Source organism: Cydia pomonella, chromosome 17 (assembly GCF_033807575.1).
Source record: "Cydia pomonella isolate Wapato2018A chromosome 17, ilCydPomo1, whole genome shotgun sequence".
NCBI lineage: Eukaryota > Metazoa > Arthropoda > Insecta > Lepidoptera > Tortricidae > Cydia > Cydia pomonella.
Window position 1 is genome coordinate 5853279 of NC_084719.1, and position 15595 is coordinate 5868873.

The following is a 15595-nucleotide window of genomic DNA, read 5'->3' on the forward strand; positions in this document are numbered from 1 at the left end:
CTTGCGGTGCGGTGCAGCTCTGCACAAAGTCTTGGTGTCCAGGCTTCTCAGCAGAAAAACTAAGATCCGAATTTACAACACCGTAATACGACCTATCGTAACATACGGATGTGAGGCCTGGACACTAACTTTGAAGGAGGAAAGCAAGCTAGTGGTGGCTGAAACGAAGATTCTTCGCAAAATCCTCGGCCCAACGCAGCGACCCGATGGCAGCTGGAGAATCCGCAAAAACGTCGAAGTCGAACAGATAGTAGCTGAGTCAAATATCATGGGTGTCACAAAGGCGCAAAGGCTGCGGTGGCTCGGTCATCTAGAGCGATTGGGAGCCGATCGGGCGGTGAAAAGAGCGTTTGAGGGAAAACCGACAGCACGCCGCCCGGCCGGTCGACCTAGGTATCGATGGGCGGATGTGGCGGACACGGATCTGCGCGAGTTCCAGGTTGAAGACTGGCGAGAAACTGCACAGGACCGGGATCAGTGGCGAGCAGTAGTGTTGGAGGCCAAGACACACTTTGGGTCGCTGCGCCAGAGGAGTAAGTAAGTTACAAATGCTCGCCTTACAAATTAAGTCCCAAGTCCATTCCCTACTAATAGTACTAACGCTGGGGTTATTGACCCACTAGATCTTTAGTTTCCCATGTATAATGATCTGCCATTACCGGTGTTCGCTGCTTACACCAACCTCTACCTCTGCTTACGCCCTGAGGCCTATAAAAAGGTCTAAATACCACCAGCATACTTGGTCAGTCCAGCGCATTGGCCTTGGGACTCTTAGTTTCCTATAGAAATGGGGTTTCATCAACATAGAAAATTTATCTTAACGATTAGTCATAACAAATTACCACAATCTTTACAAATAGTTTGATAACAAAGTTATCAACTTATCAGTCAGCTACAGTTGCAGTCTGTATTGGATACGTCATAACATATAATCGGCCTATATTTTAGTCATTGTAGCCACTTTATTGTTCATAATTGTGAAATTTAGTATGGGATCTCTCTCTCTTCTCAGCATATTTGTATCCACTGCTAAGCATATGCTTCTTTCATGGATTTCCATGTGGTTCTGCATGCGGCGGTTCTATGCCAGGTCGGTCCTGCCGTCTTTCTGATATCGTCCGACCACCTGGCTCGTGGTTTTCCGTCACCTCGGCTTCCCAGTGGAGGTCTCCAGAACAGCACTCGCTGGCCCCATCGGTCACCATCCCTGCGACATATATAGCCGGCCCATTCCCACTTTAGTTGCGCAATTATTTTGGCGATGTCGGTAACCTTTGTGCGTTGGGTATGGTGATGATGGGATAGCGGTGAATTTCCAATATGACTTGGAACTCCGGTAGCCATTTCAGAAGGATATCACTCTTACGGTAGATGTTGTAAGGGCCTCCCCAAGGCTCATAAATGGTGGAAATTCGCTGTATTGGGTAAGGTCTTGGTAGCTCGAACGGCAGAGCACTGGACTAGCGATCCAGTGGGCGTGGGTTCAAGTCCCATCCAATACAGTGAATTTTCCACTTAATTTGTCACAATATAAATGATTACAACACAATTATAAGAAAAAATAAATAAAGTAAATTAAAATGATGAGTTTCTTTTTTTGTTATGAATTTTATGAGGCAACCTCAGCAAACAGATTTTTATAAACTGTATTCTTATTTAGAGCTCCATGATTTCAGATTTCAGCTCAACGAATAAATGGTGGAATGAACTCAGGCAGGCCGTATGCTTGTTTGCCACCGACGTAGTATAAAAAATATACCAATAAATAAATAAAAATTACATGCAACAATTTCAATACCTATTCTAATTGCGAAGACAATTACGATGGTGCAATGGAGGTTAATTGAGAGCAATGTATTGTTTAATGCATTGTATACTTGTAGTAGTAGTAGTGTACTACTTGTATACATACTTGTTCTTTTGAAACCATTATCCACTGTGTTAATTAAATACAATACAGCCATCTATAATAATATCTTGCACAACAAATCTACTAATAGCACAGAATAAATAATAGTACTATCATACAGAAATGACACTTCCTACAAAACCGAAGTCTGACAGCGATTCAGGGTGACAGGGATTCGAATTATGCTGTCCCTTTCTAATGTATAGCACTTTCCCTTTCGGCCATTTAGGGTTGTCAAAATTCAAGTCATTATCTTATCTAAAAAACAGTACTATTGATAAAATCTAAAATTAAAATCGTAAAAAAAATCAGCACCCTTTTTAACATTTTTGTTGTAAAAAAAACAGTATGTTTTTTTATACTACGTCGGTGGCAAACAAGCAACTAAAGGAGTTACATGCGCGTTGCCGACCCTAACAACCCTCCCTCCCCTCATTGATCCGTTGAGTTGAGTCTTTACTTTCTTTTTTGTCAAAATTCTCTCGCTACGCTCGTGGTTAAGTATCGGAATGATTTTCTTCTTTGAATATTAATATCACCACGACGCCCATTAGGGGTAAACATTATCATTGCTACCTTTTTAAACAAATTACTCTTATCGACTGAAATAGTTGTCATCATCATCATCCTCCTAGCGTTTGTCCCGTACTGTGACGGGGTCCGCTTTCCTACTTTTCTCCTTCCACTTCGCTCTGTCCTGGACGTAGTTTTCCGATAACCCACAGGCGTTTAAATCTTTGGCGATGACATTGCGCCAACGCTGCCTTGGTTTGCCCCTCCTGTTTGGGCCTGGTAAGGCAAAGCTAAGGGCTTTGTTGCCTTCGTATTCTGGCGGCCTTCTTTTGACATGCCCAAACCAACTCAGCCGACTTTCTTGGAGCTTTTCGGCGACGTCTCTCACTCCGAGGCTTAACGAGACTGAAATAGTTGTCATACATTAAAGAAAAGTGACGCAAGTCCACCGGTAGCCCAGGTCGGAAGCGAACCGACGCCTTCAGCTTACGTGGCTGACGTCCTACGCGGCGGCGGGTTTAGTTTTCGGATGTACTAGATATATTATGAAGTCCACTCTAAACTCTGCAGTCTCTGCACTAAATTTATCGCGACAAAGTGCGTGCTCACAGTAAACGTCATATTTTTATAGAAATTTCACTTTGTCATTGTAAAGTCTACCAATAGTATTTGACGACCGATTTGGCCTAGTGGGTAGTGACTAGGGCGTCCTCCCGGGAAATACCGGTTCTCGATTTCCCGGGAAATCCCGGGATTTATTTGAAATCCAAAGAACCGGTACTGAGCACCGAGTCCCGGTTCTCCCGGTTCCCGCCATAACATCAAATAAACATTTATATTATCAGTAAAATTAACGCACCGGCAAGTTCGGCAGCGTCGCATATATATGCAATCGATTGCGAACATCTCTAGGTGACCGTACCATAGACGCCATTAGTTTTCTTCGGACATATTATCAAGAAAAGAGATGCAAATAAAAGTATTGGACTAAGTACTAGATTTAGTTAGACGGATTTATACATATCATCTTAAGTTGACATTTAATTGAAGTTATCATTAGTGTCTCGTCAAACAAATTCGACATATTTACATAACTAGTCAGATTTTGATTTTGAACTTGTAGGTGTAATTTTGCAAAAGTTTATTATTTTGTAAGATTCAAATGTTAGATAATGACCTGAAATACCTGATTATAATTTGTTAATGTTACGTTTAAGTTTCCGTAATATTGATTACTTTTTACTCAGAGTTTAATAAATGTTATATACACAAGACTTAAACTACAATGTTTATTTATAAAACTATAAATCACATTCTTGTGTCTAATTGTTGTTGATCTCCAGTTCCATCCGTTCTTAAGCCAATGATTAGATTAGGTATTTGATAAGTTCTTTATGTTAAATTATTTATTTGTGAGGTGATTACATTTTTGTTAAAAAAAAGAACTGTATTTGTTTCAAGTGTGTTGATTATTATATTACTGCAATGTTACAATTATCTTAAGTTAATCACATTTGAAATAGAAAAAATATTGAACTACCTATTATAATTAGACTGATTTATATTATAATTTAAGTTCACATTTAAAATTAAAATAATGATTAGCGTTACGTCAAGTAAATTCGACGACATGTTACATAAATAGTCAGGTTGAGATATTAAAATTTGTATAACTTTGCACAATTTGTTTTTTTTTTTTTTATTACAATATTATGAAAATTATGATATTGAGAACATGATAATAATGTTTAAAATATTATGGTGTTTGTAAGTATTACTTACTACACATGATTCATAACATTACGGTTATGATCAATGACACTGTTAACTGATTAATTAATTAAGACTGATTAAAGTAACTATAAAGACTGATTTAAGTGTATTATTCCTAAAACTGTTTTTTATTCTATAAAAAATTCTTAATTATTCCTACGATTCCTTTTATTAATTATTATTAAAGTTAGTTGCAAGATTCACAGTTAAATGATGTCAAACAAAATGTATAAAAATAATTCAGCTCAGCATAAAGAACCGGGAGAACCGGGAATCCCGGTACCGGCTCCGACCCGGTACCGGGAAATGAAAAACTAGGAACCGGTCCCGGGACTGCACGCCCTAGTAGTGACCCTGCCTACGAAGCTGATGGTCCCGGGTTCAAATCCTGGTAAGGGCATGTATTTGTGTGATGAGCATGGATATTTGTTCCTGAGTCATGGGTGTTTTCTATATATTTAAGTATTTATAGATATTTATATATTATATATATCGTTGTCTAAGTACCCTCAACACAAGCCTTATTGAGCTTACTGTGGGACTTAGTCAATTTGTGTAATAATATCCTATAATATTTATTTATTATATTTATTATTTATTTAAGTATTGATTGTAATCGAGTGGATTGGAGAAGAGATGTGGGTAACCAATGCTATTGGTTGATTCCTCTCCTCCTCAGTGAAAAGGCAGCCATAGCTAGCTCTGACTCTGCAACTATGTCTTAGCTTAGCTATATAATTGAATCGATTGTTAAACAATAGGCGACAGCAATCGAATCATAATTCCCGACATGTAGTGAAAGTCACCGTAAGTGTTTCGTTGAACTCTGGCCGTTACAGCCGGAATGACACGTGTCTAACGCGCTGCTCGTGTTATGGCTTCGTTCGTGTGTATTTCGCTAATTTAGAATTAGTGACCGAACGTAACTACCAAAAATATCCCCAAAAAGAACGCAAGATTTGAATTTGCCGCCATTTCTGCATTTTAGTGCTGGCAACCCTAAAACTATTTGACAGCTGAATGTTTAGGGTATGTAAAAATGGCGGATTATACAAAAGAACAACGCGTTTTCATTATTGAACAATATTTCAACTTGCCATACAGCCCGAGAAACATTGCAATAACTAATAACTGAACTCAAAAGTCTATGCCAACAAGCCTACAATCAGTCATGATTTGAAGGAGGAAATTCGACGCTGCATCGGGGAATTCAGCCGAATTTATGAAATATGTTCACGGAAAATGTTGACAAAGAAGTGCGTATGTGCCAGCAAAGCCGTGGGCGCCATTCGCATGACGTGTTATTCCACACATATCCCTGTTTAGTGTATGTTATGATTTTATAAACAAATAAAGAAAAAAATGTGTGTTCCTTTAGTTTTGGCACGGCCGAAATATGATTTTTATACCGAAATATGATTTTTATACCGAAACCTGCTGAAACCGAAACATCGATCGGACACTATTTAGAATTGGATTCCAAACCCAAATCCAAACAGGTTAACACATCTAACAGTACCCCTAGTGTAAATATTTTCGACAGCGAAACGTGACGTACGCGTTTGCGTTAAGTGTCATTTTGTATGAGATTTTTGACTTTCCAAAACGTCCCGCTTGGCGCGCTGTTTAAAAACCCATACAAAATGAGACTTAACGCAAACGCGTACGTCACGTTTCACTATCGACTAAATTTACACTAGGGGTACTGTTTTGTACTTTCACGGCTAAAGTACTGAAGTACTAAAGATAATTTGACCAAAATTAGGCACGTAGAAAGATTAAGTATCTTGTCAGTCTTCCCCTTAGACGGATATGAACCTAAATAATACTTACTTAGGCTTTGGTTTCATTGCACCTAAATATCATAATCCTGTCTTTATATGCCCTAAATTTCAAAACAACTTAGTCTCAAAATGCTTAAATATCAAATTGTTTCCTTCTCAAAATGGCCGAATGTCATCATGCCTTTTATTCATATCGTCCAAATCTCAAAATGCCTAAATGTCAAGGAGTATGTTTCATCAAATGCCGAAATTGCGATGGACTTCTTTTTTAAATATATTCAGTTTTATTATGTCTCAAGTGCATTTTTATAACCTTTGTCGTGTTTACAATATTTTTTTAAACAATCTGCCGGAGCTCAAGACTGATAATATTGGATAAAATAGGACTCACGAATGTAGGTACGTTGATATTTAGGTATTATGAAATTCGTCAATTTGAAGTTTAGGCATTTTGGGAATGTGGTATTTTGCGAAAAATTAATTAGGCATTCTGAGATTTAGGCAGTTTGAAACTATTCCGTTTGGAAATCTAGGAATTTTGGTAAATGGATAAAATTAATTTAAGATTCAATGAAACCAAAGGTTACTTACTTACCGAGCCTTATCAAACTTCGCCATTTTACTTGTAGTATCAAAGCGTTAGATTGCATGTTCAAAATTGTAAATGCTAAGATATTCTATGTTTGAATTTTGACGTTTTCCACCTCAGAGTTCATTCACCCATATTTGCAGGTGGAATGCCAGTCTTCGTCTGTGTTTTGACAGCAGTCTGGCTTTATTGCCTTTGTCTAGAATGTCTGACTGTGCAGACGTATTTGCCACTCACGATGGTTTTAGTGCTTACGTGGCGTTTTCTTTTGTTTCATTTTAGTTGTTTTTATGAACACGGCGGGGATTTTATTTTATTTCATTTTTTAATAGTGAGAGGTGGTAACATTGACCTATCGACCTTCGCTATTGGCCAAGCACGTCTTAAACCAAGTTTTATGTAGGTAAATGTGTAACTTGAAGTTTTCAAATTATAAATGTAGAATTTACAATAGATCATGTATGAATATTTAGTAGAAAGCAGAAAGCAAAGTTTTTGACTATGTTGAACTTTAGCTCTGCGCGTGTGAGGAGGCTGTTCGGTTAGATTATGTTGTTTTCCGGGGGTGAAAAAAAGCGGTGGTGGCCTAGCGGTAAGGGCTTGTGCACAAATCACGCGAGGTTCGATAGGGGGGAGGGGGGTCACAAAAAAATCACGACAGATCACGCTCGATTAAGGAAACCTCAATTCGGTGAGGGAAAACGTGAGGAAACTGGACTAATCCCAATAAGGCGTAGTTCACCCTCTGGGTTGGACGGTCATATGGCAGTCGCTTTCATTGTATCAAATATGGTGCAAATAATATGAAAAGTGTTCTTTCAACTTTATACTTGCATCGACATCAAACGAGACTCCATGCCATAAATAGATACCTGCGTAACTAATTTGTATTTTATTATTATAGAAACTATTTGTCACGCTTACCATAAGCAATCACTTAAGCTTGCGAATCTGCCCACACTATTATACTACGCATCTTGGACCGTTAGCGCTTCTTCCATATAAGGGCCAAAACACACTGACTTACGAAACGATATCGCGTTGTGGCACAACCATACAACGTATCATGTAAATGTTTTCTGGCATTTAAGGAGCATTAGTTAAGTCGAAATTAAAGATATCTTTGCACTATTGTCCTTGCGGGCAAAACGCGAGGCCCGAGAAAGGCCCAAATTTCACCAGAAACCATAGACCTATATTCTATGCCAGAGACCGTGATCATGCCCCCATTGCTGTGATGGTAACAATACGTTTGTGAAGTACTTGCTATTTTGGCTTAAAACTAGCCACGAGACGACGACGAGAGACGAGATGTCGACCTTGCGCCAATAACGATATGCTCCATATGAAGTCATGCATGTGACGATTCACTGATCTTAAATGATTCGGCCTTCACGATTTCTGACCGCCAGCCTTGATTTTAATTCCTTCCTACTTGACTCGAAAACTCGCATCGTTAAGCCAATTAAGCTTGAATTTGAATAATGCAGTATCCTAGTTGTAGTTTAGTGAATTAGTAAAATCTCGCCTTAGCAATACCTTCCATTGATTCCTATTGCATCTTTCTTTACATGCAAAGTCACTCCGTCTGTCTGTACGCTTAAATTTTTAAACTATGCAGCAGATTTAAAAGCGATTGTTTATTAATAAGATTCAAGAAGGTTTGGGATGTATGATTCGTTATGGGTTTTGTGGAAATTGGACGAAATATGACGATGATTATATAGTGATTACTATCTAATCTTTGCATCTATACGAAGCCGGGGCGACGGGCTGCTAGTATGATATAATCCAACGCAGCAAAATAGCATGTAAGTAACTTGCTTATACGTATATCTGCGAAGAAATCAAAGCTAGCCCGATTGGGTTAGCGTGGGGAACTGTAGCCTATACTTATACGAAACTTAATAGAAGAAAAGCCTATGGCCTGTGCCCAGCAATGTTATATTATGTAGGTGTATGTATACTTTCGTAATAATGATGATAACTAAATAAAATTATCTGCAAGAGCGATTTAATGTAGACCTCGGCTAATCCTGGCTAAAATGTCAATTCAAAACTGTCTACATTTTTCTAATTAATAATGCTCCGGTTGCATCTCCAGCTACTGCTATGAGTCCCGTAGTCCTTTTCCCTCATAATATATCTTTCTCTTCAAATCAGAAGACCTACTGTGAACCACGTTCGACGGGTTGCCTCTCTGTCGCACTTGTAAATTCGCACGAAAGTGTGCCAGGGAGGCAACACGTCGAACATATGGTTCGCGTTAGACCCTCAGTTGTCACGGCATCTCTCTGTTCAATCTGAGGATTCTGAAAAATAACCAAGCAACACCAAATGCGGTTAATGCGGTTATGCTCCGCACTTCAAAACGGCGTCCGGTCCTGCGGTTTACGGTAACTGTAGAATCTTGATTTGTATGCAAAAACCGCATGGCATAACATATTGGCTCCGCCTCTCCGTGCGCAAGTCAACTGTTCGCGCTTTCGGGCGATGAGGGCCACACCGAGCTTTATAAACAAAAACCTGTACGGTACTAAGTACAGGTTTTTGTTTATAAACGCGGTTCGTCGTGCACCGCAGCTGCAGACGAATATACGGAGCAAAGCTTACCATCTTCGTCGCACCCGAATTCGTCGCTCCGCAATTCGCAATGAAATGCAAGCAGTGTGACAACCGCCAAAGGATGCTATTATCGTATTATCCTTTCACGAGGAAAGTCATCCGTTCAGTGTTCCAGCGAACCATTTTAAGTGTGTCCTTTAAACTTATTAGCTAGCGATGTTTCGAGTTTCGACGACACTTGATGGTTTACCCATGCCAAGAGGTAGGTATGCGATGGGAAGCATAGGCAATATTAGTACAACCACAGGGCTTCCCAGTGTTTGTTACTATGTTAGCACTGAGTTGCTAATCGATGTCGGTGCCTAAGTGTGAAATGTTAACTTTGTTATCGTATGTTACAAGTGTTTTGCTGTTATAGTCAGCATCAATAGTAGCCGATGAAACAACGCTCCAAAGCATCTGCCATCCTGGAATACTTTACCAAATACATAGATTGTCAATACTAACGGTTTGAAATGTGTAAAGTAAACCCTAAGTGGGTCAACAATTAAAGTCCGCGGCTGTACCTCAATTGGTTATTTAATTATCACATATAATTTCTATAAAATCGTAACGACAATGTGATCAACCCATTCTGGTTAACTAAATTGAATTCGTAACCCAAAAGTAATGTTTTGATATTTTTGCTTGTACCTACGTCCTTAAAAACCTCCATTACATCACGCGTAAATAATATTGACAAATAAATAATGCGTAACGCTAATCGACGTGTCCTTAAACTACGAGTACTAACAGCAACATTCTGATCTGACCATATGTATACCTTATGCCTTTGAAATAAAGTTCACGAAAGGCCAGTTAAAGAATCTATAGAATTCCATCGCTGACTCACCTACACAACAAGACTGTCTGGCGCTACCTCCATTCAGACGTAAACCGCCCTCAAGGACTTAAGTGTTTAAGCACATAGGCCGTTTTACCTTTAAGTGTGTTAGGTATGTATGTTATCGCGCGTGGAACGTTGATAACGCGTTACTCATTAAACGGGAAAACAATAGTGTATTGATATCGCAATTCTCTTGAAGTCTTTTCTGATTTCAAGGAAGATAGTATAACACCCTGCATACTTACTACTTTTTCACGGTACAATTTTCTTGAAGTAATAAATGATTTCAAGGAATTATTGTAAGAGCAATACCCTATGATATTTCCATGGAATTACGAGTATTATTGTAGTAATAGCTCGTTATCGTTTAGGTATTAAGTAACCAATAATTCTTGATAAAATTAGTTCTCCAATCGACCAAAGGGCTATAATGTTTCCCTTAAAGCAGGGTTACCTAAGGCCGCTGACCGCACCTGTAATGGCTTATGGAATTTCTTACAATCCCGCCCGCGAAATGGAATCTGGGGCTTGGATGTGGCATGTGGCCTTACGAGTCGCGGGGATGTTTTCCTTCACCTAAAAGCGACTGATATATCGTACAAAAGTTCCAAAAAACTCATTGGTACAAGCCCAGGTATGAACGCGCGACCTTAGGATTGAAAGTCGCACGTTCTTCCCGCTAGGCTACCAACGCTTTTTCCCAAAACTGTAGAGCATTTAACCTTCAAAACCTACACGTGCCGATGTTCTTATGGAGGTATAAAATTAATATTTGAAAATGTTGAAGCAGTTATCAATAGGAAGCAAAAATTTACTCTCCTTTTGCCAATTAAAACAAGGAAAGTATCCCCTCAAAGAATCTGTACTTAATATATTTTCTGTGTTGTATTGACAACTCCATCTAAAATATTAAGGAAGATAAAATCCTCTTCGTAATGATGTGATGAAAAATACTTTTGGCAAGTAACTTTAATTCTGAGATCACAATGGCGTTCAAAAGTTCAATACACGCTATACAAGGTGCCCGTGAGCATTGCGAGACATTTTAACTAAGCATTTCTGGTAATATTTAGAAACTAAAATGTCATAAAATTTTCTGGATTAGGCCTAGTTTCAGAGATAATTAAATGTTTTTCGAAATCATTCTTTCGCCATAAGTCGGTAAAAAACACATTTTTGACTGCGGTATTGCCACTTTGAGGTCTAGTCTAGACATACCTATTGATTGACATCGAAAAATTAAAAAAAAATTATTCGAGAGGCTACCCCCAAATAATAAAAACTTTTTAGGTCATTTTAGGTTATGTGTTTATCAATAAAAAATACGTTTTATGTACAGGAGTGCTCAAAAAAAGGAAAAAAAAAAACAAAAAAATTTTTTTTTGTCGAATTTCACAAAAAGTCATAACATTTTTTGCTTCTGTTGCCATCAGGAATGCGCCGTTAAAATCTCTCGCAATGCTCACGGGCACCTTGTATTTTCAAGTCGAGACATATCACTTTATAGCTACGACATCATACCGAATTTGAATATTATAATTAGCTGTACTCATTCGCAAGTGGGTGGTAAAATTGTAAACAACATGTCCAATATATCCTGAGCTTTTTATATTGTTTTAATTAACAAAACCCAACAGAAAAAGCTCGCTGACACGGGTCTTCAAATTCTGGTGTTACGATGAGTTGCATTACTTACATTCTATTTTAGCGTAGTGTAGGATGCATTTAGTCATATTCGTTGCGTGTTGGGTTGAAAATGAAATGAATACAGAAATGTGTATGAGTGGGTGAGAGTTGATAGAGCGTGTTAAAATAGGAATGTATTATTGTTATGTCAACATTTTGAGTAATTGTTCCCGTTCTGGCTGATTTGTCATTACATGACATGATCAAATATGGACTGGATTGAAATTGGAATTTGGAAAGAAAGGAGGAAAGGTCAAAATGGTGGAATAGGGATCCTAGTGCGGACGACTTATTATGTTTCTGCTTTAGCATTATTAATTAGTGGCTCTATGAGCTTTAGACTTCGCGCGCATAACTTGAAATTGGAGCTCCGCCATTTTGAAAAAAATCCAAAATACGAATCGACAAAAAATCTGGTTAATCATCGAACCTGCTCACTAAATTTCACGAGAATCGCTTGAGGATTGCGACCTGTAGAGCAGAACATCCGAATATATGTACCAAAGCATTTCTGCCCAAGCTGAAATGGAGGTTCCCTAACGCTCGGTAAATAATATCCTAAGCGCCTGTCCAACTTAGGTCTATTCCTATTTTATTTTTATATTATTTCCTTGAGAAAGTTATTAAGATCAATACGGAGAAGACCGTCTAAAAGCTCTCCCATCGCTTTTAACTCTAGCGTTTCTACGATCACGACTGAAAATATATAAACGGACTATAAAGTGCCAAAAATATGTATACATCTTAATATATGGGCAATAAGGTCGTGTATACATATTTTTGGGACTTTGTTCCTATCGATATTTTCAGACGTGACTGTACGTACCCATACTCCACTCACAGAAGGTTGGAGCAAGAGAAGCTCTTCCTTTCCGATTGTTTCTAACCAATCTAGCGTAAACAATTAGGAATACGAGATTTTTTGATGCAAAAAATTTTATACGGTCTACCCGACAATGACCTCATTATATTAATTTTACACCTTAACTCAAGGATTTTAGGTCATTCGCGCGACATGTTTACGTCTCAATGTAGGTACAAGCACTAAGAAATCTAAGAATATGAATGTACGGTCACGTCTGAAAATATCGATACGAAGTGCTAAAAATATGTATACATTATTAAAAATTATTATTAAAAATATGTATAGCTTTATTGCCCATATATTAAGGTAGTGAATACATATTTTTTGCACATTTTTCGGACGGGTATTTTCAGACGTGACTGTACTTATCTTTAATATTATCATCACGATGTAGGTATATTTGTTTTAATATTGGAGTGTGTCAAATTTTTCTTAATGAACAGTTGTTTCTTTGGTTTCAGGGTTAAATCGCAATGGTGATGGAAGCCGATCCAATTACGGAAAAACACACGGACGGTAATTACTAATATCATTAATATATCTAATTGTTCAGTAGCAGGTGAAACAACGCACCAAAACTACCTGCCCTGGAATACATTTCAAATAAATATATATCTCTAACAGTTCGCGTTCAAAGTTTCTGTCTAATTGCTACTGCATAAAAAGATATAAATCTTCGTTCAGAGGAAAGGGGACGGCCGCTTCTCCATACAAACGTAGTCCCCATACCTCTGTACAGTACAGTCGCTATCAGATATATCGGAGCGGCCAAGGTGCTCATAAATATCAGGACACGAACTCTAGCGCATGGACAATAGAGGCGTGTTCAGATAGTTGTGAGCACCTTGGCCGCTCTGATATATCTGATGGCTACTGTACAGGCTTTGACAGAACACAGAGTATAGTGCGTGTTCAGCCACGATGACGCGCAGATTTGTCAAATCTAACCTTTAATAACATGACATTACGAGGCAAGGCAAGCGTCTTAGTGAATGACGCGATCTATAACTGTAAAAACGTCATAATTTCATAGGAACTTTAGGTTTTTTATTATGCTTATATTATCAAAACGTGTGTCACAGAAGTCAGTGTCCTCTCCCAGACTATAGTATCTTGGCTTTTTAATATTTTGACTAATCCTACTTTTTTTAGTGTGTATATAACTTTACGTTTAAGTGGCACTTTGTCAAGAATATAAAGTATCTGCAGAGCTGTTAGCTCGGTCTGACTGAGAGTAATAAAGAAACTAACACCACACCCCTTCAGTGTTACCCCACAAATCCCACAACCCACGGCCCCATTCATCTTAATAAATCCAATATAAGGTTACGAGGCCGTTTACCAAGATTATTACGAGACCGGGTCACTGACGCTCGATGCAACCTATCTATTTTCATAAGTTTTGTACAAGATTGTGAGATCATTTCTAGGATTATTTGATACCTAAAGTCTAATTTGAAACTATGGCGATTGGTTTTTGTCTTAAGTTTTATTAAGGTTTTAGTGTACTTAATCCCGCGATGTAACCAAACGGGGCAACCTGAATAAGCTTTACCTGGACATCTTACACACAAAGTCTTGGAAAAAGCCAGTCATGCATTTAAGTTCAATTTAATCACAATAAGTGTGATCTCCGATTGCAAATTTATAATACGAATCTTGAGCTCAAACTTTAATCAAGTCGAACTTTACTTTGAGATCTTTTTCTATTAAAAGATTATAAATGATGCTGAAAAACCTTTTATATGGATTTTTATATTTTATCTGCCACCCTGGAACAATTTTTCAACTAAAGATTACATCTGCACAATTCTCGTTCAAAAGTATAAATCAAATACATATTTTATTTGTGATAAACTTTACATACAAAACATAACAAAATAAATTTAAAGCATGGGAGTTACAGTTTATCACGAAATGGTCTCGCCTCAGCATAATGCTGACCCAAAAGTCAGCTCTGATAGAATATAATTTCTTTCATATGGTATATAAATACAAGATGATAACAGCAAATCTTCCGACGAGACCATTTGTGGCCCACAAACGCAGCCGCACGACACGGCTACTAGCGTCTGTAACAGTCCAATAGTTCAACATATAGAGACATATATCTTTTTGACGCACATCAGACTAATCCGTTACTTTTGATGTTGACGCTATATTGAAAGAGACCTTTTGGAATCGTACTGTGTGCCCTCGGTGAGTCGATGCCCCAAATCCAAGACATGTCACGCCGCTATTAATACTGCTCATGCGCCATATCTACTTCATTTCATACTGGCGACTGGCGTAAATCACTAACTTACTGTGCGAAAATTCAAGTATTTGAACCGCTTTCATACAAATTTCCTATTACTCAGGGAAGAGCAGTTAGAGTCCGTCTAAGCTAAACGGCGTAGACTTTGAAAGGGTAGGGTGTGGCGCCACTAAAAATGTCCTATTTAATAAGAGTTTAACCTTTATGGTGGCAAGTTCATACTTTTGTCACTGCAGTATTTGCAGAGTTAGTTTTTTCTAACAGAAATGGTTTTAAATTGATTCGAATCTATGAACCTAAAATCAATAAACAAAATTTATTTTATACGTTTTAAATAGTTCTAATATACCGACAACTAAAGTTAGGTACTGCCTATAACCTATGATTTGGAACCCGAGTATATATCGAGAGAAAACGGGTACACTTGTACCACATCTGGCTGACCGCAATCTGTAGACAAATAATTTGATCTGCTCTGACGCCTGGGACACTGAAATATCTACACGTGTAAACCTAATATCTCCTTTGATCTTTTAATGCTATATGTTCTGTGACTTGTCAAAAATAATTTGTTACAACGGTAACTAAATTTTGTAGGCAATGTTATGCAATTGTTGGTCGGACACAAATATTATAAACAAGTTGTAAGTGCGTTCAATAATCGTTCTAGGTACAAGACTTCTTCGGATTCCGAAAAATTCAGGACAGACAGAATTATGACTACTATTAATTCTGCATATTAATCCTCCAATGCATATACATACTCAT

The 15595-nt window shown here is 38.0% G+C and overlaps 1 protein-coding gene and 1 non-coding gene across 2 annotated transcripts in view; both read left to right on the top strand.

Moving 5' to 3' along the window:
* The window catches only part of LOC133527282 (OTU domain-containing protein 7B-like), a 48133-nt gene that overhangs the window by 3590 nt on the left and 28948 nt on the right, over positions 1–15595 (top strand). Inside the window, exon 2 of the mRNA XM_061864253.1 lies at positions 13032–13086. Within this exon, the coding sequence (XP_061720237.1) occupies positions 13044–13086 (43 nt within the window). The 5' untranslated portion in view covers positions 13032–13043. The remainder of the gene's footprint in view (positions 1–13031; positions 13087–15595) is intronic.
* Trnaa-agc (transfer RNA alanine (anticodon AGC)) lies at positions 1430–1502 on the top strand. Its single transcript has one exon. It is a non-coding gene; the product is annotated as a tRNA-Ala (tRNA).